This window comes from Anolis carolinensis, chromosome 6 (assembly GCF_035594765.1).
Source record: "Anolis carolinensis isolate JA03-04 chromosome 6, rAnoCar3.1.pri, whole genome shotgun sequence".
Lineage (NCBI taxonomy): Eukaryota > Metazoa > Chordata > Lepidosauria > Squamata > Dactyloidae > Anolis > Anolis carolinensis.
The window spans coordinates 109,214,136-109,237,310 of NC_085846.1; the positions used below are offsets into that span (position 1 = coordinate 109,214,136).

General features: G+C 37.6%; 1 protein-coding gene across 5 annotated transcripts in view; it reads left to right on the plus strand.

The window, feature by feature from the left end:
- Window positions 1-13,139, plus strand: part of cnpy1 (canopy FGF signaling regulator 1) — a 60,134-nt gene extending 46,995 nt beyond the window's left edge. For 4 of the 5 annotated variants that reach the window (XM_016994229.2, XM_016994230.2, XM_016994231.2 and 1 more), the window contains exons 4-6: window positions 3,402-3,605; window positions 5,455-5,551; window positions 12,283-13,139. In XM_016994229.2, coding sequence (XP_016849718.2) covers window positions 3,402-3,605; window positions 5,455-5,551; window positions 12,283-12,320 — 339 coding nt within the window. In that variant the 3' untranslated portion in view covers window positions 12,321-13,139. Of the gene's footprint in view, window positions 1-2,332; window positions 2,559-3,401; window positions 3,606-5,454; window positions 5,552-12,282 lie in introns of those variants that run through there. The other variant, XM_016994232.2, reaches the window with a different exon arrangement.
- The last annotated feature ends 10,036 nt before the right edge of the window (window positions 13,140-23,175 follow it).

The window sequence follows — 23,175 nt, forward strand, 5'->3', positions numbered from 1 at the left end:
TTTCATAAGGCTTCTCATTGTGGTTTTGCCAGTTACTAAAAGTAAAATGAAGTTAAAAGCTCATGAAAGCAATGCATATCCTTCCTTTGGTTCTGAAATGAGCCACTTTGATAGTAGGCATGCAATATACCGAATCTTCACTATTCATGTGATGTGCATTACACATGTAGGTGTGTGTATATGATGCACCACTCTCAGCATATTAAATAATATTTGTCTTTTGAGATATATAAATATAAAGAATGTATTAATACACCTGGGATGAACTGAGCTAGTCCTGAAATACAGTATTTCACACATTCTGTAGTTTGAATTGTGTGTCTGCAGGAACATTACTGTGGATGCAGTATGTGTTTTTAAAACTCCACTTCCTTTGGATTTGATGTAAGCAACCACAAAACAGAATAGTAATTGTGGAAATAACTTTTATTCCCCTCACCACAGTTAGTTAAGTAGCAGAACTATGAATACATTCTAAGTCTTTTAAAATCAGTGTTCTGAGAAACTAGTGTGTCCTTTTACATTTTTTCCCATAATGTTCCACTGTTACATTTAAATGTGTAAAAGTAATATACTGCAGTTAATACGAAATACAATCTAATGTGTGTCTAGCCAGAAGTACCTGCCATTGAATTTAATTAGACTTTCTTCTGGGTAAGTAGATATAAGTACTATGTATGTGTGTATGTGTGCACAATTAAATTGTCATAATATCTAATGTATTTTCCTGTGTAACATGCTGTATCCACAATCCAATATGTATCCAAGTATGCTTACATACTGAAATGACTGAATTCTGTATTAGACTGTGAGAAAATATGGCATAGAAGAGCATCTCAGATAAAACTTCTTCAGCTTTAATACACACTCTATCACTGCATTGCATGCCCCATTCAGCTCCATTTTTTGCTTCTCTGATGAGAAAAATGAAGACAATAATTTCCTAAGGTATTTCTTGGAAAAGAAATCCGGACAAGCTTTGCCTGGTTTTATTTCCAATCTGAATCCTCATTTAAAAAAATCAAGCAGAACTGAATTCAAACTGGGTCCGATTTTCAGACAACAAAATATTTATTTGGCTCTTGAACTCCAAATCATAAGGAGGAGGGAGGGAGGCGAAGTGTGTGATGGGTTGTCAATTTTGGCTAATTTCTTAGTGACCATGCTGTTTAGTCACTGTATGTCTGTTTGCAAGTACAGTAGAGTCTCACTTATCCAAGACTTGCTTATCCAACGTTCTGGATTATCCAACGCATTTTTGTAGTCAATGTTTTCAATACATCTTGATACTTTGGTGCTAAATTCGTAAATACACTAATTACTACGTAGCATTACTGTGTTTTGAGCTACTTTTTCTGTCAAATTTGTTGTATAACATGATGTTTTGGTGCTTAATTTGTAAAATCATAACCTAATTTGATGTTTAATAGATTTTTCCTTGATCCCTCCTTATTATCCAACATATTCGCTTATCCAACGTTCTGCCGGCCCGTTTATGTTGGATAAGTGAGACTCTACTGTATATGTGTGTTTGTGCGATTAATAAGCAAACCAACCATACTTCCCCCAAGTTTGTCCTGGATCCAAGAAGGATACAGTTAGTCACTGGAGACAGATATTTATTTATTTATTTATCAAAGCAATTAACAAACAGAAAAAAACATATCAAGAGCAAAACGTTTTGGTTTCTGCCTTCTTCAGTTGCCAAAGATGAAAGTTTCCGCCTTCTTTCATCTTTGGCAGCTGAAAAACGCAGAAGCTCTTGATATATATTTTAAAGTTCTGTTTGTTAATCGCTTCAACAAATATAGTCTGGGCACGCTATTCCATTTGCACCCACATTTTGAATAGCCTGCTTTATTTATTATTTGGGCTTTGATGCGGCTCTAAAAATCCATATTCAGCCTTGCCTTCCCCAAGCACTTTTATTATGCCCTCCTGATGCGCAAGGTTTTTACCTTTATGTATTTCCCTCGTTTTCCATTATTTTTTAAAAAAAGTTAAGATGGCAAATGCAAAATGGAGGGTGCGGTTAGTGGAGACAGCCTCATGAAAGGGCCTAGTTTGAGAGGCACAGGAGGTGGGGTATGGCGGGAAGGGGGAGGAAGGGAAAGGACGCTAAGCTTTAATTTTAATTCTCCTGCCTTTATTTATCTGATTTGTAGCCAGATGGTGGTGAAGCAAGGGACTCCTTTGTGTAAATGGAGCACACATATGAAAGTGCTTCTGTAATGTAATCATTGAGACCGGAAGGGTTCATACTGCGCCTGAAAAGAGACAATGGAGACTGGATATATCAACATTGCAGAAATCGAGTTCATTTGGGATGCAGTCCCTTTGACTATGGTTGTCATGATAACTTCCTACTTTGATCAGCAGAGGGTGGAAGGGGGGCCGGGATGGCATCTTCTAAAGACCCAAGGATGCAGCCCCCTTGTTTACTGTGCACTTGGCTCCCATTCACGCCCCTTCCGGAAGAAGCAACAGGGATAGGCGCATCTTGCACCTTGACCTGTCTAGACGGGAGAGAAGGCTTTTTTTTGTCCCCGTTTCCAAGGGTGAGAGGTGCTCTTTGACCCCTGCCGCACTAGCTGTTGCGACTCTGGCTAAGCATGTAGGTAGCGTCTCTAGGTTTCCCCCATGAATCCTGGCTTAACCCTGAAAGGAAGAGGACTGGGCGAGGACATGGACCAGCTGTTTGAAAATAAAGCTTGAAACAGTAGAACCTGAGAGAAGTTAAATTTTTGTAAGCAATTATTTTCTTTGTACAGACCCCTGGGAGAGGCGTTAAAACAGCTGCATCTGACTTGATGAACAGCAAGTAAGACAGAGCAAATGAAGGACTGGATGTGGGGCTGGGGGGGGGGGGGGAGGCGGAAAGACTTCCGAGAAACTCAGCTCCAGCTCAGGAAAGCCAAGCTTTGGAAGGCTGCGTTGAGAAAACATTGGCCAGGGAAAGAAAGACGTTGTTTCTCTCTCTTTACCTGCCATGTCTTATGCCTCTTCTTTGGGCAGCAGAATTGCTTAAAAATCTAAATCCAGAGTATGTTGTTTCTGTTATGTGGGGAATCTGAGATGATTATTTCTTTTTCTCAAGTATCATCCTAGAGGCAGCTGCTTATTTTCAATTATATATGCAATATAATGTGGTTTAGGTTGATCACTGTGTCACATTATTATTAAAAGTATTCAGAATGAGGACAACATGGGTCAATAGTTATGCAGATCTGGAGCTCTCAGAGCATTGTTCTATTTTCTCGATCTCTGTTAAAAAGCCAGTACTTATATTTGCCTGCCTGAAGTCTTGTTTTTGTGACATTTGGAATTTTGCCTATATATATCCACAATTATGCACGTATACATAGATTTGCTTATCCTTTGTTTTCCCCTTTTTACTTTAGATTCCTTTTGCAAAGTCAGAGACCTTCTTAACAGACGTTTTGGAAAAGATATGTGACCGGATGAATGATTATCAACTCCAGGATGACCCGGTGACTCAGAAAAAGATATTTAAGAGATATGCTCCCAGGAAGGATGAGCCGATCTATGCAGAATATAAAAAATACTTCTTTTATTCTGATGCTTATAAGCCCTTGAAATATGCGGTAAGACAACACACAATAAACTTGTGACATTTTGGGATGAATTGTGGTTAGCATAATATTTGAAAGTAGATATTGAATCATGGCACCCCATATAAAATCGTGGCTTTTTATTTTAAAAAATATTATTCTGCACTAGATTATTGTCAATAATAATAATAAAATTACGATCTGCCAACTGCAAAAGGCCACCCTACTGGGATCTGCACGCATCATCCGAAAATACATCACACAGTCCTAAACACTTGGGAAGTGTTTGACTTGTGATTTTGTGATACGAAATCCAGCATATCTATCTTGTTTGCTGTGTCATACAATGTTGTTGTGTCAATAATAATAATAATAATAAATGTTGTGGCATGATTCATAGAATGTGGGACATTATAACATACCAGAAATAATATTTTATAATACATTACTTCCATTGCAAATATAGATATTAGCCAACTATCTGGTTTGTTGATCCCTATTAAAAGTTTCCAGTTTTCTGGCAATTATTTTTTGATAATACAGATCAGTGGTAATGTTTTGGCTGTTCTCTTCTGTAAGCGGCTGACAACTCTGATATTGGTTAAGAATCTAAATTAATGCCAACACGTTTCAAATATTTGTTGCTGTCCAAGAGCATGGTATCATACTTGTCTTTTTCATCCTGAGGCCTTATTAAAAGGCTTTTCTTGTGCTGAGCTAGAACAAGGGCCTAGAGCATGCAGTAAGGAGGGTGTAGCTCCCCAGCCTGGCCTAGCACCCATTTCTTCCTTTGTGAATAATAATTTCCCTTCATGCATCGCGCGTCATTGTGCATCATAAAGTGGCTGCTATGAGGTTTTTAAAAACCACACAAAGGGGGAAATGGTGATAGATTTGCACCCTAGTTCAAAAACACCAATCTGTTTTAAAGGTGTACGTATTTCTACTACTGCACTGAATACTAGCATTCAGATGTAATTTCAGCTAAAGTGAGTTCAGAAGCATTGTTGAGCCAGTTGGGTTGCTCTTGCTTTCGGAACCGTTAAGATCCACTCTTGCACTTCACAATCTTAATATTTAATTTAACGTGTTGAAGCTAAACCCTAAATTCTTGATATTTTCAGTTAGTAGACAATAGTATCTGTTGCTGTAGATGTTTGATATCGTGACAAAAAATTGTTTTTAAAATACGTTTTATAATCCTTGCCTCCTTTGCCATTATTGATCTGCAATTTAGGGGATAGAGGCTTGTGCCTATAACTTATAGGTGAAATAAGTCAGCAAAGCTTTACTCTCTGCCTCTCAAAATGGTTTTACGAGGGCGGTGCCCGCTACCCATGAGCTCAGAATAATAGCTGATAGTGCCTGAAATCAATAATCACATTTCCCAATCTGAATAAGTGTTAACATTGTGTTTAGAAGTGGGACTTATCTATGAAATGGAAGTGTGTGTATATAGGACACATATATACTTGAGTATGTATGCATTCCACCAAGTGCACTTACCAAATATGTATCTGTGTAGTAAAAATACTAGGGTGATCATTTAAAAAAAAGAAAAGAAAAGAAATTATCTCCTCCTGTTGTATTGAAATGAAAATAATTTGATTGAACTGGAAATGTTTGCAATTTGAGTACGATCATTTTAAAAAAAAATCAGGGAATTGTTCTGTTTATGAAAAATGGAGCCCAGAATTAGCATATATTGGAATTTCATTATATTGTTAATTATAACGGGGGAGAAATAAATTAGAACAATCGCTTAGTATGCAGCAATGAGCAAACAGCCCCAAATAGTATTTGTGGCACTGTATTCTGCGTAAACGGCCTTGTTTGGTTCTTTCCGGAGAGCTATTGGGTTTTCTCTCTCTCTCCCTTTCAGTGTGAAACTATCATAGAACAGTATGAAGATGAAATATTCTCACTTATCGCCCAGGAGGCAGACTTTCTGGCTGACAAGCTGTGCATTGAAAAATCAGGTACTGTGTCTGATGTAACATGTGCTCTCTCTCAACAGAAACTCTTCCCCCTTCCCTCCCCTCCTCAAGCCAGTTGTATTGCTCTTGTGCAGCAAAAAAAAAATGATGCTCTGTAGGCTGAGGCAGCTTTGACATTGCACTTCCACGGAGCGAGGGGGTTAGGAAGTTGAAGGTAGCATCTGCAAGTAAATTCTGCCATTCCAACATGCCACCATTTTTTCAAAAACCGCCGTCATGCCCTTGCAATGTATTTCCTTACATCTTACGAGTGCCGTATTTTTAACCACACAATATAATTACTTTTGGAAACTAGACCTCCAACATATGAAAAATATGAAATCATGTCCATTATGTACAAAGCTAAACGGATTAAGCATCCATTCAGAGCTCTCTGGAGCCAATGGCGAAAATATCTACTGCTTTTAATGGAGCTCGATTGCTTCCAGAAGAGATGCTTAGTGACCTCCCTTTTCGTGATCTCTCTGTCTTGCCCAATATTTCTGTCTCCCTATCTAGATATCAAACATTGTGTTGCTGGCCAAAATATTTTATCCTTAAGCTAGGTTGAATTCTGCTGAAATGGCATTTTGCGAACGCTTTGTTTACAAAGATACATTTCAGTGTTTTTGCCTTGCCTTTAGGAGTAAAGTGATTGTTCTGTATTCTTTCTCTTCTGTCTTTAAAATATAATCTAGCTGAAAGAGTGACCAGGAAAAATAAGATTTGTGGAATATTTAGTCCTCTTTGTATAAAGATTCTAGCTGTATGTGTTTTTATCTAGGGCTAAGGAGGCATTCTGTCTTTTGCTGATACAGCCCTCCCTGGCCAATTTGTAATTAAACATAAACTGCAATCCTGTGCAGACTTCCCAGGAGTCATCCCAGTTGAACTCAGTGGGACTTACTTCTGACTCAGCATTCATAGAATTGTGGTCTTGTTAGACCATCGCTGTTGGATGAAAATATTCTAGATATTAAGGCTAAGTGACTAGATCTGCAGGAAAACATTGATCTAAGAACTAACCCTTGTATTACCAACACAGGATTAAAAAGTCTGAAGATTTGATATTAATTCTAAGCAAAAAGGACAATGGCGGTATGAGATAATAAAAGATGCTAGAAGTTTGGAAAGTTTGAAAGAAGTAAAAAAAATATTTAGGAGGTCTGGAAAAGTCAAACAGTTAGATTCTTAACGGCTCAAAAGCCCTCATTGCAACACAGAAAGATGAATTATTTAAAATTATAGCTTCTGCCCTGTTTCGCTCAATCATTCTATAATTCATACTGGTTCTTTTTAATATAGTAGAAAATGCAGTCAGCCAAGATAGTTCTCTCTCACAGCTCTGCATGGAGTTGCCACAATCTGGCTTTTTCTGTCCAAGTTTTTTTCTCTCCCTATGCAATAGGGAGATAAAGAGAAAAGAACATTATAAAGCATGAAGAAACCGATAATGTTAGGAGCATGGTTTCTCCAACATGTTGATCTAGCTCTTCTGCTTGCCTGTAGCTTTAGGGTGAAGTAATTTGCTGTCGTAGTGTAGCCAACAGTACACTGAAAGTTGCATGTTTAATGTTTATGCTAAAGGCCAATGTAATGAATTTCTTTTTCCTGGAGCATCTGACAAAGCAGACTTTGGCTTAGGAAAGCTAATGCCAGAATAGGTTACCTAGGCTGTACGTAGTTCATATTTATACAGGCATCACCTGTACTGAACTTAGTAGAATTTAGCCTCAGCAAGTAATTCTGCAGGGCGCTGGCATGGTAGTTATGAGCCTTTGCCATTTTTTTCTTGTCTGATTTCAGAAACAAGGTTTTACTATAATCAGATTTTAATTTGTATGTGAATATAGATCCCGTTTTTAAAAATTGTCACGGGTGTGCAGGTTCCCTTGAAATCAGCTGCCTCCAGAACACTTACGGTCACTTTCATCACAATCCATGGAACTCATTTACAATGAATAGTACTGTATTTCTTCAATTCTAAGTCCCTGTTGTCTCGTCCCCCCATATATAAATATCTCTAAAAATGGGGTGCCTCTTAGAATCATGGGTGCTTTTATTTTTCTGTTGGTGATACTGAAATTAGTGTGCACATTGCACTCGATAGAGTCTTAGAATTGAAGAAATATGGCATTTAGAATTGTGGGGCTTGGTTGCCATTCTACAAATGCCAGTTTGGAAATAAATCCAGCAATTGGCCATCAAAGATGGTATGTTTCGAGCAGTGGTAAAATGCAATGGATGCATCCAGAAACAAAGTGGAGAAACCTTTGTGGCAAATGGTTTTTGCAGTTTCTGGATGACTGTCAAAAGCATTTTGCAAAACAACAACCACAATAGTAATACTAGCCTTCGACAATAGAAAGCCTTCGACAACACAGTAATACTAGCTATAATTACTGTATTATCAAGCTTTCACTTTTTGCCTGGATGCAGATTTATAGAAAAGATTACAACGCAATGGCAGAATGGAGCAGTCCTTGTGCGTGACCTTGCAAAAACAAAAAAAATCTCCCAGGACTACAAACATGGCAGACATGCTAAAGAGAAAACCCAGAATAGCAAGAGAGAAAGAAAAACAAACGGCCACACTATATGTCTACCCTTTTTTCCATATGAGGAAGGGGAAAACATACTCTACATACAACAAAGCATGCTAATTTAAACCGAGAGAGAGAGATTAAAATGAATAGGAAACAATGACACGCTGTTTTCAAATTAATTGAGATCCCCAGCATCATCAGTGGCGAGAAATAAAAACTACTTAGCTTTAGGAAATTAAAATTAATTCAGAGCACCTTCCTCCATCACCTTCTTCCTCCTCGTCATCGTCACTGGAAGGAAATACAATTATTTAGCTTCAAGAAACCAAACATTTCGCGTAATGTAACTGCTGGTCAAGTGGGAATCTGTTTCCAAAATTGGTAATAGAATTTTATTTGACAACAAGGGGAAAAAAAGTGGCCTTTTCCAGAAATCACTACAGAGATGCACTGGATGCATAGCAAGGGCTAAAGTACAAAATGTGGTGAAATCTTTATGTAAGTTGTACATATATAATTCATTTCCCATCTGTATTAATCACATTACATCTTTGTTGAAGGCTTCTTTTAATGCCTGGCAGTCATGCTCATCTCCCCATAGTTTGTACAGGAAGCTAGTCAAGATACTATTATAAATGGATCTGTAGCTTTGTGAAAGATGAACTTTTTTTAGTCACCCAAGTAGCCCCCCAGAAGGTTTTGCCAACAATAAAGAGCTGGTTGTGGAACTGTGAATTCCAACGGAAAGCAAAAATGCAAACAGACCATGGAATGATATTTTGAAGCATTTTTAAAAAAAACAACATTCAGATCATATGTCATGTTTGGGATGACTTGCAGGAAAGTGACCTGCAACTGAGCTGAACGGCTCTGTGTTTCTTCTGCTGAATAATAGGGGAAAATATTAAGAGCTGCGGAGAGAGAGCTAAGAATATGTGCTCTTAATGTTAGCAGTGTGTCAAAATCAAGAAACCTTTCATTAGACAAATATAGTGACATATCTCTACATGTTTACATGATATTTGTTTTCGCTGTTTGGCTAAAGATGGAAGAAAAAAGTCCCAACAAAGTGTCTTAAATGCAGAATCTGTTTGGTTCAGACAACCATGGATCAGTTAGCTGTCAAAAGTTTTCTTTGATCTCACTCAAAATCTCTATATTATATTTCTCACAGATGAGGAATCAAAAAGGATGAAATACACTACACACACAGGATGTTTGAAAAAGAACTCCCTAGTTTCCATTATAATTAAATAGGGAGTTCTTTTTCAAACACCACACACACACACACACACACACACACGTATATGTGTATATATGTATATATGCAACCCAACCCTCCTTCCTATCTACATGCCCTTATAAAGAACTGAGAACTGTTTCTCTGGATTATAGTTTAGCCATTAGAAAGGAGATGATAATTACCATCGGACTGATGACACCATAGAAGTGTTGGTGCATCTCAGGATAAATACTTGCTCCTGGATGTGTGCCACTCTGTTTCCTTATTGGATTTTGGAGATGTAGATCCAAGTGTGGTTTAATTGCTTGCACATTGGCCGACAGCTCTGGAGACCAGAGTTCAGCCATTGAAACCCATTGAGTGGCCTTGAGCGAGTCACACATTCTCAGCCCCAAAAAACCCTGTGAAAAGATTGCTTTTCAGGTCATCATATGTTGGGAATGACTTGAAGGCATACAACAACAATAACAACTAGAAGGACAGAGAGAATGAATTTACATACATGACTAGTGCTATCTCATTAGTTTCTAGCTGACCCTTTACAGAACACTGCAGCAATTATGCTGTCAATAACAATTAAAATTAGGAAGTTGGCCAAGCACTTTCCAGGTTAATGTATGGCACTCTTTCAGTTGATTTACCTCTGGAATATAATGCACTGCTTCCACCTGCCCCCCAAAGTTATCATTAAGGTAACATAGAGACTTCCTTTGTACTAATCGTCTTCACACGCTCATAGTTCTGCAAAATTATTCTCTTTGGCTGAAATTTTCCATTCTCATCCCACAGGTGAATTTATTTATGTATGTAGAAAGCATGAGCAGAAACCATTCATGCATTTTTGAATTGCAGAAGGGTAGGAAAATACTTCTATTTACCTACAACGGCCCGATGTTTCTGCTTCTACTTCTCTCAATCTACCCAGCTCCAACACGTCTATTATTCTTTTCACAGCACAGCTTTGAAAGTTGATACTTTCCAGGTGACTAGTCCGCACTGAGAATTATTCTTCGGGAAGATGTGCCAATCCCAAAGCAGTACAACAGAGTTCTCAATAATACAGCTCTGTTTTAATGCAGGAACCAGCAATAACCTCTCTGGGATGTAATAACATTCTCTGGGATTTAAAAATAAAGAAGATGTGTTCTCTTTGTGGGTGATCTTTTAAATGAAACCTTACAGAGTTTCATAATTGTCTTTCACCCCTTTGCCAAATCCTTTGGAAATTTTCAGTAAATAAGCAAAGTGTTCCATGATAGTCCTCTTCAACAGTATATTCTGTAAATGTAAGCCTGGAATATCTCAGTAATTAAAGTAATTTCTTTTTATTTTAAATTAGTAACTGTCTAATTTTAATCTAACATTCAAATGTTGGTTTTGAGCTCAGAGGAAAGACAACATGAAAACCTAAACTGTATGCATATATATAAATTTTATTGATTAGCCCTTAGGCCATATCATAATACCAAACCAAAACAACAAAGCTTGATAAGACTTGATTACACTCTGTGTAGTAAGTTACAATAAGACACTTATAAAAATACAGTAAATAAATATGATAAAACTGAATATATACATCACATTTCCTTATCACCCCTACAATTTACCCCCACATATATGGTTCTTGTTTGTATTGGTTCTTGTATTGTTTTGCTTAAATACAGAGCTGTTTTATATATTATTTTTGGATCTTGGCCACACGTAAAATATGCTGTTCTGATGTGAGATACCCAATACATTGTCTGTTTGATATCTGGTCCAAGGTAGAAGTCTCTATATATTATGTGATATAATTTAAAGTCATATAATATGTGTGCTATATCCTCAATTTCAGGTGCTCTGCAGATACAAATCAGTTCATTATAAGGGATGCTGTTAAATCTCCCATATCTGACCATGGTATCAAGCTGATCAAAACTTTATGTAATGTAAACATATGCTGTCTACTTGGCATACGTGAAAAACCTAACTCTTTTGCAGACTCGATCAATCAGCTCAACACTCCTTATTTTCTTGTCCTATAGATGGATTCCATGCATTTAGATATATTTACTTCCAATTAGAAGGAAGTCCCATGGAAGTCCTGAGTCCCTTGAGGAGATAGGACAGTATATAAATAAAGTTTTATTATTATATTATTATAAGTCAAATAATTAGGTGAAGGATTGCTTCCATAAGGTTTACAGAGTGGTCAAGCATCAGATAACTTTGACAACAAGGCAAAAACAGTGTGCCTAACAAACTGTGCCTAACAGTTGTTGAGCCTAGAGTGGCTTCCTAATGGGTTTCTTCAAAGCAAAATCCTTAAATGAAGATGTTTTTGGAGTATAAATAAAGGGAGGGAAAAGAATCTGTTCAGGGTAAAGAGATAGAAGGAGAAGAGAGGGGAAGCCATTTCAAAAATGATGGTATCATTAAATTTCAAATATTTCCCGAGACATCCCTTTTGGAAATTAGCATTTCACTTCAAAGATGCTATTTTTTCACTTCTAAAACACTTTCAATCTTAACTTACCCCATCACGAAAATGGAAAATTGTGCAGATCCACCATCCTTTAAATAATAAAATAATTCTGGTTGCACAATTTGAAATAGCCACACTAGAACAGCAAAAACAAATTAGCTTGTTATCAAAGCCAAAGGGGGAAAAAAAACTTCATGTTAACTTGTTGCTAGTACTTCTGTGCACAATATATGTCAAGTCATTGTATATTTTATATAATTCTAACCATAATGATGAGCCACTTACTATGCAATGATCTCTCCCGCTATATAAGTAAAACCCATTGACTTCAGTAGAGGAAAGTAGATAGAGGACCACTCCCTTATTGTATTTGCTTGGTCAAGAGATTCTGAAACATAACAGATGGAAAAATTGTGTTATTGTGATAGAATTGGATTGTTGCATCCTTTAACAATGCATAATGTTGTCCTTCCTTCTTCAGGTCTTTGCGAAAAGCCCGAAATGCACAGTGAACTTTAAAGAAACAGGAGTCTGTTATTATTACAGATGAAGGGGATCAGATGAAATATCCCTTCAGGCTTTGCTTTCCATTAACCTTTATCTTTACTTGCTTAAAAAAACTTCTTCGACTGACATACATTGCTGTCTGCACCATTTGTTGATGACAGTGGACTGGGATTTTCGTAACTGGAATGGGTTCGTGGCGAATATTCTTCAAATTATAAGGCCTTCCCATTAGTTATATCCATTTCTGAGCTACCCAGGATCTAATTGCAGCTACTAACAAATATATTAATCTAGCGACAGAGCATTTCAAGCATGTGAGGCATGTTGATTGAATGCATTATCTGCATTCACTGATTCCTTCTCTTTTGCCAATGGGTAGCTTTCGGAAACAAAAGAACTAACCTGTAACTCCAACCATTAAGGGCCAACTCATAGGGGCCTACCAATATTGATGTAGTAATAATGTTTTTCGGTGGAACCACACCAGTTCATGTAAATGTTGGCTTAGGGCAAGCTCCATGGCAAAAAATGGTGGTTTTCTAAACATCTAAATAATTGTCAAAATGTCATGTGTTACCAGGAAACCTGTTTTGATTAAGAGTAGGAATTTATGGCAGAGTCTAAAGAGATTGTATTGCAAGAGACAATCAAATAGCATAGTGTAATATTTTTTCGTGGCAAAATCCCAGACATCAAAACAAAGAAAAAATGAAGAATTTAATGTGGTTACCATAATAAGTTGCAATCAGATCATAAGTGGGCTGCTTCAATGGAGAAATGTCACCGTGCCCCTGATGTTCCCTGCACCAGTAAACCGTGTCTAATAATTTCCTTTTTGATTGGAAGGTATTTTATTACTAATTCGCACCGTGTGTTTGTTTATAATTTCAATACTTTATCATGAAAAGCTCTCTTTCATTCCATACTTCTCGCTTGGTTATAAGCGAGAAGGATGGGATGAGGTTTTTCCTCACTTTCTGGATAATTCTTTTCTGATGTTTAAATGTGTTCTGCTTATGGAGCAAATCACATCCCATAGGTTTAAAGTGAGTATACTGTTTGTACAGTATTTTGTCTCTATATTATCTATAGTCTGAAATATATGGAATTTCCCAAAAGCCTTTTTCCACTGAAATTTCTGCATGAAAAATTTGAAGCATATAAAAATTTGAAGCCTATACAATTTCTCGCAGTCCCTGGAAAGATCATCAAAATCTGTTTATAGTGTACTACAGTAGAGTCTCACTTATCCAAGACTTGCTTATCCAAGGTTCTGGATTATCCAATGCATTTTTGTAGTCAATGTTTTCTATATATCATGATATTTTGGTGCTAAATTCATAAATACAGTAATTACAACATAACATTACTACGTATTGAACTACTTTTTCTGTCAAATTTGTTGTATAACATGATGTTTTGGTGCTTAATTTGTAAAATCATAACCTAATTTGATGTTTAATAGGTTTTTCCTTAATCCCTCCTTATTATCCAAGATATTCGCTTATCCAAGGTTCTGCAAGCCCGTTTAGCTTGGATAAGTGAGACTCTACTGTATTTAGAAAAAGGCTTTAAGTCTAAAAAAAGAGGAAGGGCTGTTAATACATCTCATAGTTAAAAATGAAGATGTCAGCGCTGAACTTTCAGTGAGGTGTTTGTGTCGTAATGCTGTGCTTTTAAAAAAGGACTAGTACCCTCATACCTGCCTGCTTTGAAACACCTTTCAGCCTTAGTAAGTAATTTTTTCCCAATGCTATTATCTATTTTAATATTTTCAAAAATGTAAGCTGGCTTACTGGTACTTTTATATTCTGTACTGAAATATTAGTAGGTCTGTCTGAGCTACGTGCAAGTTCATGGTCCTTTGAGTCACTGCAGACTTTTATTAATTTGGTTTTACTGGAACCCAGTAATCCACTTTATATCTTCACTAGGACTCCTGCTGCATGGTTTACAGTCGTTTCCAGGAGCCTTACAGGTCACAGATGGTGGATTAACAATGACTGGCAACTTGACCCTGAAAATATTACTTGGGAGTAAGATCCATTGATATTAACAAATATTCTTCTTAGGAAAAATGCTGAGCTGGGTTTGCGTATCATGCTCATGCCAGCTAACTGAACTACCTTGGCTTACATGAAAATGATACAAGTCTAGCTATGAGAACTACACAGGACTGTGCTACATCAGAGCCATGGGCCACAATCCTATCTACGTTTGCTTGGAAACAAGATCTGTTAAATCAGTGGGACTTACTTACAAATAATGACTTTAGGATCCGTGATGGACTATCATCTTGTACCAGTTTCCACACAAAAAAAGCATGAGCTCTTTGTTTCTAACTGGATCTGGAGTTGATACTCTAATATTTTTCCTAGCAGGGTATTCTTTTTGGCAACGTTTTCTCATTCCCCCGCCCAATTCTTCCTTTGTCTTCAATGTTCTTTCTTTGTCTTGTCTTGAACTTTCATTGTCTACCTCAGGAATTGACATTCGCTTACTTTCTTTCATTTAAACCATACATTTTTGGCTAATTAGTATGGTTTTCTCTTCTCGTGATTAGCAAAGATGAACACCCCGGTTGGTGGGAGGACTTTAATTTTGACATGAAACGAATGTGCTCAGCAAACACCGTGGATATGAAGAAGAAACAGAGAGGTTTCCAGTTGGCTTCATTTAGACAAACAGAGCTGGAAAGTCTGCCCCTGTTCATGGTGGATGGAAAATTAGATGGGAAAGGGTTGAATTGCTTCCTTCACACTTCATGGAACCCTATTGATTTTTAGGATGCAGATAAGGAAAGAACTTGCCCAAAATCTATATTTTATATATATTAAAAAGGGGCATAATCAACTTCAAATCTCATCATCTTATTTTAATTAGTGAGAAGTGGTTTCAGTATCCCAATTAGTTTGGGGAATGGTTAAACGTAATGGTTAAACCATTGCAGACCCCCACCCTTGCTATTAAAAGGGGGGAACGACTGTTTTCATGGACCCTCCAAAAGTCAAGGAAAAGATGCAATCTATGATTTGTTTTTAAAAGGCACATATGACCTCACTAAGTAAACCAATTGACGGTGCTAATAATCAAAATCATTGTTGTTATCCATCTCTGCTAGTGCTAGTAATCTCCAATGTTCTGTTTACTTCTGTCAGTAAGACAGTATAGTATCTTGATGAGACGTTGCTGATTGTGTAGTATTAAATACTACATTTAGCTCTTTGCTATAGGGTTTGTGCTTTATTTATCAGGTACGGTAAATACCGGGGACCTTTTATGATACATCTCTGTGCTTATAGGGTATGGATAAAAATCCAGTTCGTTTCTGCTTTGCTTAGTTATCACTCTATCTTCAATACCTTTAAATTCTGCCTGGCCAGCAGTGACAATTCGGTGCAATTCTGATTGGATTAAAAGGTGAAAATTACGAGCAATATTTTGGAACTGATGGTTGGATCTTCAATATGATTTCTTCATATAAGCGGACAATGTTCAAAGCTATATTCCAGGGCACTAATAGCCAACTCAAAGATATTGTTTTATGACATGGTTGCCCCATTCTACCTATATGCCAATAATTCTGTCTATTAGTATGGTTCATCTTGGTCAATCCCACTTTATAAGTCCGACTTAGTTCATTTGTATTTCTTCCTAGGTGGATCCATTTGGGGGAGAGAAATCGCTTAGACATAAAACAAACAAACATGTTAGTGTTATTTTTTTATCATGTCAGAAGTGAAATGAGAACATACTGCAAGTCGCTTCTGGTGTGAGAGAATCGGCTGTCCACAAAGACGCCTGGATGTGTTACCATCCTGCTGGGAAGCTTCTCTCATGTCCCTGCATGGGAAGCTAGGGCTGACAGATGGGAGCTCACCTCATCTCGTGGATTTCAACAGCCAACCTTCAGGTCAGTAGGTCAGCCGGCACAAGGGTTTAACCGATTGTGTCACTGCAGCCCCATGCCCCTATGATAACAACACATAGGACAGCATCAGTGGTAAGAATATACTGAGGAAATACTATCTCTAGTTTGCTTAGTTATATTTTCATATATATAGTTATATTCAGTTCTTAACAATAAAATTGTTATTATTTATTTATTTATTTATTTACAGCATTTATATTCCGCCCTTCTCACCCCGAAGGGGACTCAGAGCGGATCACATTACACATATAGGCAAACATTCAATGCCTTTTAACATAGAAGAAAGACAAGACAAACATAGGCTCCGAGCGGGCCTCGAACTCATGACCTCCTGGTCAGAGTGATTCAGTGCAGTGATTCATTGCAGCTGCTCTCCAGCCTGCGCCACAGCCCGAGCCCGCTTCAAACAATTATTCATTGTTTGAATCCAGTTTTATTGTAAACAGCCCTGCCATCGTTGAATCAATGGCACAATACAAATATTTTAATAAAATAATTCAATTAAAAATCGTCAGGAGGCAAATAATTGACACAATATAGTCACAATTAGAAACATGTAACATCACAAACCTAAAACCACAAAGTACATCGATACGTTTGGACATAATCAAATTGCACATCACCATATACAAATATCAGAAATTACAAATGAAGCTGGCTGCTAAAGTCCAGGAAGACAAACACCAACAAGCATAAGAAAGCATTTCTTGACCAAGCTGAAAGTTTTCACTGGAATTAATAGGAATTTATTCTGAAGTCCCATATATTTGAGGTCAGACCTGTAAGCTTTTAATTCTTATCATTTACTTGGAATTGTTTACTTGTAGAGCTGCAGTGGCACAGTGGGTCAAACCCTTGTGCCGGCTGGAGTGCTGACCTGAAGGTTGGGTTGCTGACCTGAAGGTTCCTGGTTCAAATCTGTGAGAAGGGGTGAGATCCCTCTGTCAGCTCAAGCTTATAGGGACATGAGAGAAGCCTCCCAGCAGGATGGTAACACATCTGGGCATCCCCTGGACAACGTCTCTGTAGATGGCCAATTCTCTCACACCAGAAGGGACTTACAGTGTGTTCTCAAGTCACTTCTGAAACAATATTTTTTCTTGGAATGAATCTTAGTTCAGGTCTTTCTTGCACGTAAGTCTTTTTGGTATTGACTGATGGTGTTTAGTTTCATAATACAAATCACTAGGTGAAATATTTCTGTTTAAATCTGAGTTACTCACTGTAATACATAATGGCAGATAGAGAGCTGGTGTTGAATATAGAGGCCACGTTGATGCAATGGGTTAAACCCTTGTGCTGGCTGAACTGCTGACCTAAAGGTTGGTGGTTCAAATCCACAAGATGGAATAATCACCTGTCTGTCAACACTAGCTTCCCATGCAGGGACAAGATAGAAGTCTCCAGCAGGATGGTAACACATCCGGGCATCACCTGGGCAACGTCTCTGTAGATGGCCAATTATCTCACACCAGAAGCGACTTGCAGTATGCTCATTTCTGACATGATAATAAATAAAGCTGGTGTTCATCATTATCTCACTTCTATATCATTAATAATAATAATAATAATAATAATAATAATAATAATACAGTAGAGTCTCACTTATCCAAGACTCACTTATCCAAGGTTCTGGATTATCCAAGGCATTTTTGTAGTCAACGTTTTCAATATATCATGATATTTTGGTTCTAAATTCGTAAATACAGTAATTACAACATAACATTACTGCATATTGAACTACTTTTTTGTCAAATTTGTTGTATAACATGTTTTGGTACTTAATTTGTAAAATCATAACCTAATTTGATGTTTAATAGGCTTTTCCTTAATCCCTCCTTATTATCCAAGATATTCGCTTATCCAAGGTTCTGCCGGCCTGTTTAGCTTGGATAAGTGAGACTCTACTGTAATAATAATAATAATAATAATAATAATAACAACAACAACAACTTTATTTTTGTATCCCATCACCATCTCCCCAGAGAGACTCGGGGCGTTTTACAAGCGGGACCATGCCCAGCAAACAGTAAGGTTTACCAACTAAAAACACATTTAAAAACATAATAAACATGTAACAATCTAGTTATATTACATTGATGTAATCTTACATCAATGCTGACACTCTTCTGATACCAGCTTCAGGAAATACATCAAATACATTGAGAGCCAATACTGTCTGCATGATTCCAATAAATAATATTTACAAAAAGACGACTGTCTTCAGAGCATAGCATTCTTCTCCTACTCAGTGGGTTTACAGTCTTTCTTCTGAACTTCATTTGTCCATCAATCCAAAATAGTTAAACAATTGAGTGTAAAAAACATAATTAAAATGAATCAAACCAAACCTCAATAACCAGAACCAGTAATATGTTGGGCAAGATCAAAAATAGAGAAGGCTGGGCATATCCCCTTGTACTAAAGGAGAAAAATTAAAAAGAAGAAGAAGAATTATCTTGATAAAATTATTAATTTTTAACAAAATTTACAATTTGGATGAATGTACAAAAATAATAATTAATATTTGTTCAACATAACTGCTCAAAGAAACCAGAGAAGGGTATAATAAAAGGCCATCGTTCGGCTAAGAGTAAGGGAGACTTTGCAGCAGCCTCTGTTTTCTTTTGAAACAAAGATGGCAACAGGGTTAGAATTATACACTTATTTTTTAATGGTTGATTTCATTTTCCGCATCAAGTCTATCAGGCAAAGGGCTCAGGCCGCTGTGACTGATATTATATTTAATGTGAACTGATACTGTTTGCTAGGAACGAGCTGCCACCATTGTATACATATCACTGAGGGATAGATAGTAGAATCAAACCAAAGGTCCCCAATGGAAAAGATCAATACTTTATTTACTAAGATAAGCCCTTAAAACAAGATTGTTCAATAACAAGTCATATTTTTCTACTCAGTCCTGTCTCCTGGTTCACATTCTCTCTCCCACAGCTTTCTCTCTCTTAAGCACACATACACTCTTTCTCACCTGCATGGGAACCAACAGAAAAACACAATCTCTTATATAGAAATGTATATCAGGCTGGTTGTATCTTTTTGCATTTATTGACACAAGTCAAAACATATGACGGAAGAATATTAACTCATAAAGTAGACACCCAGCACGTATTAAATTCCTCACAAATTAGGGGAGCCGCATCGAAATGTAATGAAATACTATTAATCACACTTCTGTGTGAAATACTCTGTAATTATACTGAACACAACCATATACAGCATGTTTTGTTATGGTAGCTTAACTAGATAATTAGAGCTAAAGTTATTCAGTTGCTAGATATCGTGTGTGGATCTCTAGCAACTCTTGCCAGAATTTGTATGCTGTTGCTGAAGGATAAACCCAGGCCTGTGCAGACTTTTGCACTCAAAGAAAGGGAACTTTTGCAACAAGGTAGGCGGTATGCTGCAATTTATGCACATTTGCGCTGCAGTTATGTTTGTGTATACAAACAGTAAATATATCTAGAATTGCACTATAAATATGAATGTCTTTCTCTGGCAATATATATTGCACTCCAGCTAATTATGGGAAGAAGTAAGAAGTTATGAAGACCAGGAACTTTGGAAGACCAGGGTTTGAAACCCTGCTCAGCCATGGAAATCAATTGGGCAATCTTGAGCAAGCCACACTCTCTTGTCATCAGAACAAAACAATGGGAACTTCCATCTGAACAATTTTTTTCAAGAAAACCATCATGATAAGTTTGCCTTAGAGTCACCATAAGTGATTTGAAGGCAAACAAAAATGACAACAACAGCAACAACACTCTATATATCATGTTGTGATTGCGACATTTGGAGTAAGCCCCATTGAACAACCAGGCTATACTTTCAAGCAAACATGCATAGGATTGGGCTGCTGTGAGTTTTTTGGGCTGTGTGGCCATGTTCCAGAAGCATTCTGTCCTGACGTTTCGCCCACATCTATGGCAGGCATCCTGACAGGTGTGGGTGAAACGTCAGGAGAAAATGCTTCTGGAACATGGCCATATAGCCCAGGAAACTCACAGCAACCCAGTGATTCCGGCCACAAAAGCCTTTGATAATCTAGTATGATCAGCTCAATTTCTGGTAGTTAGCACTGCAGACATTACACATAATCTACTTTAAATACGTAGCATCTTTCTCAGATCCTTATTTTTGAATTTCCAAGTTTGGGCTCAAGCATCAAGCTGCAAGAACAAGAAGGTAAACTTAATGACAAGGATAAAGTGGGGACAATATTTCATTTCCCAAGGTGGATTAGGAATGGCAAGAAAACTTTAAAGCTGAAGTATCCAGCAAGAAAATCTAGTATGCTTTAGAAATCTAGATAACACAATTAGGCATGTGAACAGGCAAAGGCTTAAGGGTAGCTATTAGAGATGTGCACATTTTTTCCTTCATTTCCTTTGTGCTATAGTTTTGTTTCGACTGTTCTTCTACACAAAACGAATGACGACATTTTCGTAGAAAACGAGAGGTGACACAAAAATGAAAGCTACATAGTCATCGTACTTGCTTTTGTTTTCCTTTCATTTTGGCCCCGTAACAATAAGCAGGTACCGACAGAGGGCTGTTTTCCCATTACACCTGATGTGAACCAATGGGTCTTAATAATAATATTAATATAAATAACGATAGTTACTCTGGGACCCTAAGCTGAGCCTAGGAGAGGAGAGCTTCCCCATTACATCTGATGTGTACCAAATGGGTTTTAATAATAATATTAATGTATATATTAATAAAAATCACTACTCTGGGACCCTAATCAGAGTCTGAGAAAGGTGTGCTTCCCCATGACAGCTGATGGGTGTTAATAATAATAATAATAATAACAATAGTACTCTGAGGGAGACCCAAACGTTTTAAAAGTTGGTGGGCTAAAAGGTGTCAAAATGTCCTCCGTGTGTGGTGATTTTCACCCCTGTAACCCAAAAATTGAGGGGGGTGGGCGAGCCTTGGAAACCCTCCCATTGCAGCCAATGGTCTGAAATTTTTTGGGTTTTTTGTAAGCCAGATGAAAATTCTGTTCTTACAGGCAGCCCATTTTCGTTACGAAAATGAGACAAAATGAATGAAACTACACAAAACGAACAGCAATTCCATACAAAAGCACAACACTAGTAGCTATCCATACATACAAAATCGACTCAAATGTGTCTTCAGAAAGGTTAAGGAGTGAAGCAAGAAAGAGAGCTTTGTGCTACTATGCTTACGACTGTTTTTTAGGTTCCTTGATGAACATGTATTGGAGTCTTAATACATAGCAAAATCATCTTTTTATGCATTACGCATGAAGGTAAAATGCAATGCATTTTGTTTAATTTTCTTTTATGAGCCTTTGCACTGAGGAGGTGGCAGGTGGGAGAGAAGGGAGGGAGGGACTGCAGCCCACCAAGCCAGTTTAAATGAAATGGAAAACATATTTACCGAATAGGCCAGTCTAACAGCATTCAGCAATGAATTTGGTTGCCTACAGGAACAATTGATAAAGAATCTGGAAGAGGCCTTTGCCGGTCGACAGTGGGGGAATGTTAATAAACTGGTACCCAAGGACTCCTGAGCGTGTGCTGAGGAATATTGGGAACTAAATGTCAGCTAATTAAGTCAGGCTGAGACCATGAAAGACCTTGTGAGTTGAAAAGTTAAATATTAATATCAGTTTCAAACTTTATGAGGAGGTCTGAGAAAGGGGGAATATATATTCCGGTTGTGACATTTCATATCGCTCGCACGCCATGTCATGGGCCTTTGCATCTCCTGAAGATTACTTAAAAAAAGAAGAACTGGAACAACATCCAATAAATAATTATAGCAGACCTGGAGGTGACACACAAATCGGTGGAGAGAAACAGCCAAGTTTCCAAGAAGATTATATTTTATGTGTATTAATGCCCCCCTCCCTTTTTTCAAAATGTTACCAAAAGGGATTGTGAGAATACGGAGATCTTAATAAAGGCTTTTTTTTTTTGCTCCAATCTGGAGTTTATTTCCAACTAAATCCAAATGACTCAGATTTGTTTGTTTTTGCAGATGGCATTGAAAAATGCTGGATATGGTTGAAGGCTGGGGGAGGGATTCTCTTTTTGAAAATTAGCTCAACTTGTGTTCATTTGCTTTGTTCTCAATTGTCCTATTGCATCCTCAGTGGCTTCCACATCTAGCCACATTTGATTGGTAGTAGATTTGTTCCTCCCCAAACAGACTTCCAGTGATATTACCATATATATGACATTCCCATTCATTGCATGATCCCTGATCGAGGGGGATTAACCATGTAAGAAGAAACAGCCCAGTGGGTAAAAATGGTGCCAGTCAGAGGCAGCAGCCAGGACAAACAATAGTGCCGAACAGGATTCTTTTTAAGGTGAATATTTGCATAATCTAATCGGGTTTCTAAGACAGTCCACCAGTCTGGAATCCCAAATTAATACGGGCTAATGCTCGGTACTGTAGTGTAAAGGTAAGGGTACCTCTTCTGGTTGATTTCTCTTGGCAGGACCAGCCTTAACATTCAGCAGGCAGCAGATGCTGATGGTAAGGAAGAAGAGGTGGTTGAGTCCCCTTCCTGCCTTCCCTTTCTCTTGAGTCACTTGGTTAATGGCCAAACATGGCTTCTCACCTAGTTGCTGACCTCAGTCGTATTGTTTAGTCCCAACTAGAGGAGGCCTAGGGCACATGTGACAAATGACCGCCATGTCATTTTATGTGGCCCTCAAGACAATAATAATAATAATAATAATAATAATAATAATAATAATAATAATGTAATAATAACTTTTTGGAGCTGTGGTGGCGAAGTGTGTTAAAGCACTGAGTTGCTGAACTTTCAGACTGAAAGGTCCCAGGTTCAAATCCTGGGAGCGGCATGAGTGGCCGCTGTTAGCTCCAGCTTCTGACAACTTAGCAGTTCGAAAACATGGCAATGTGAGT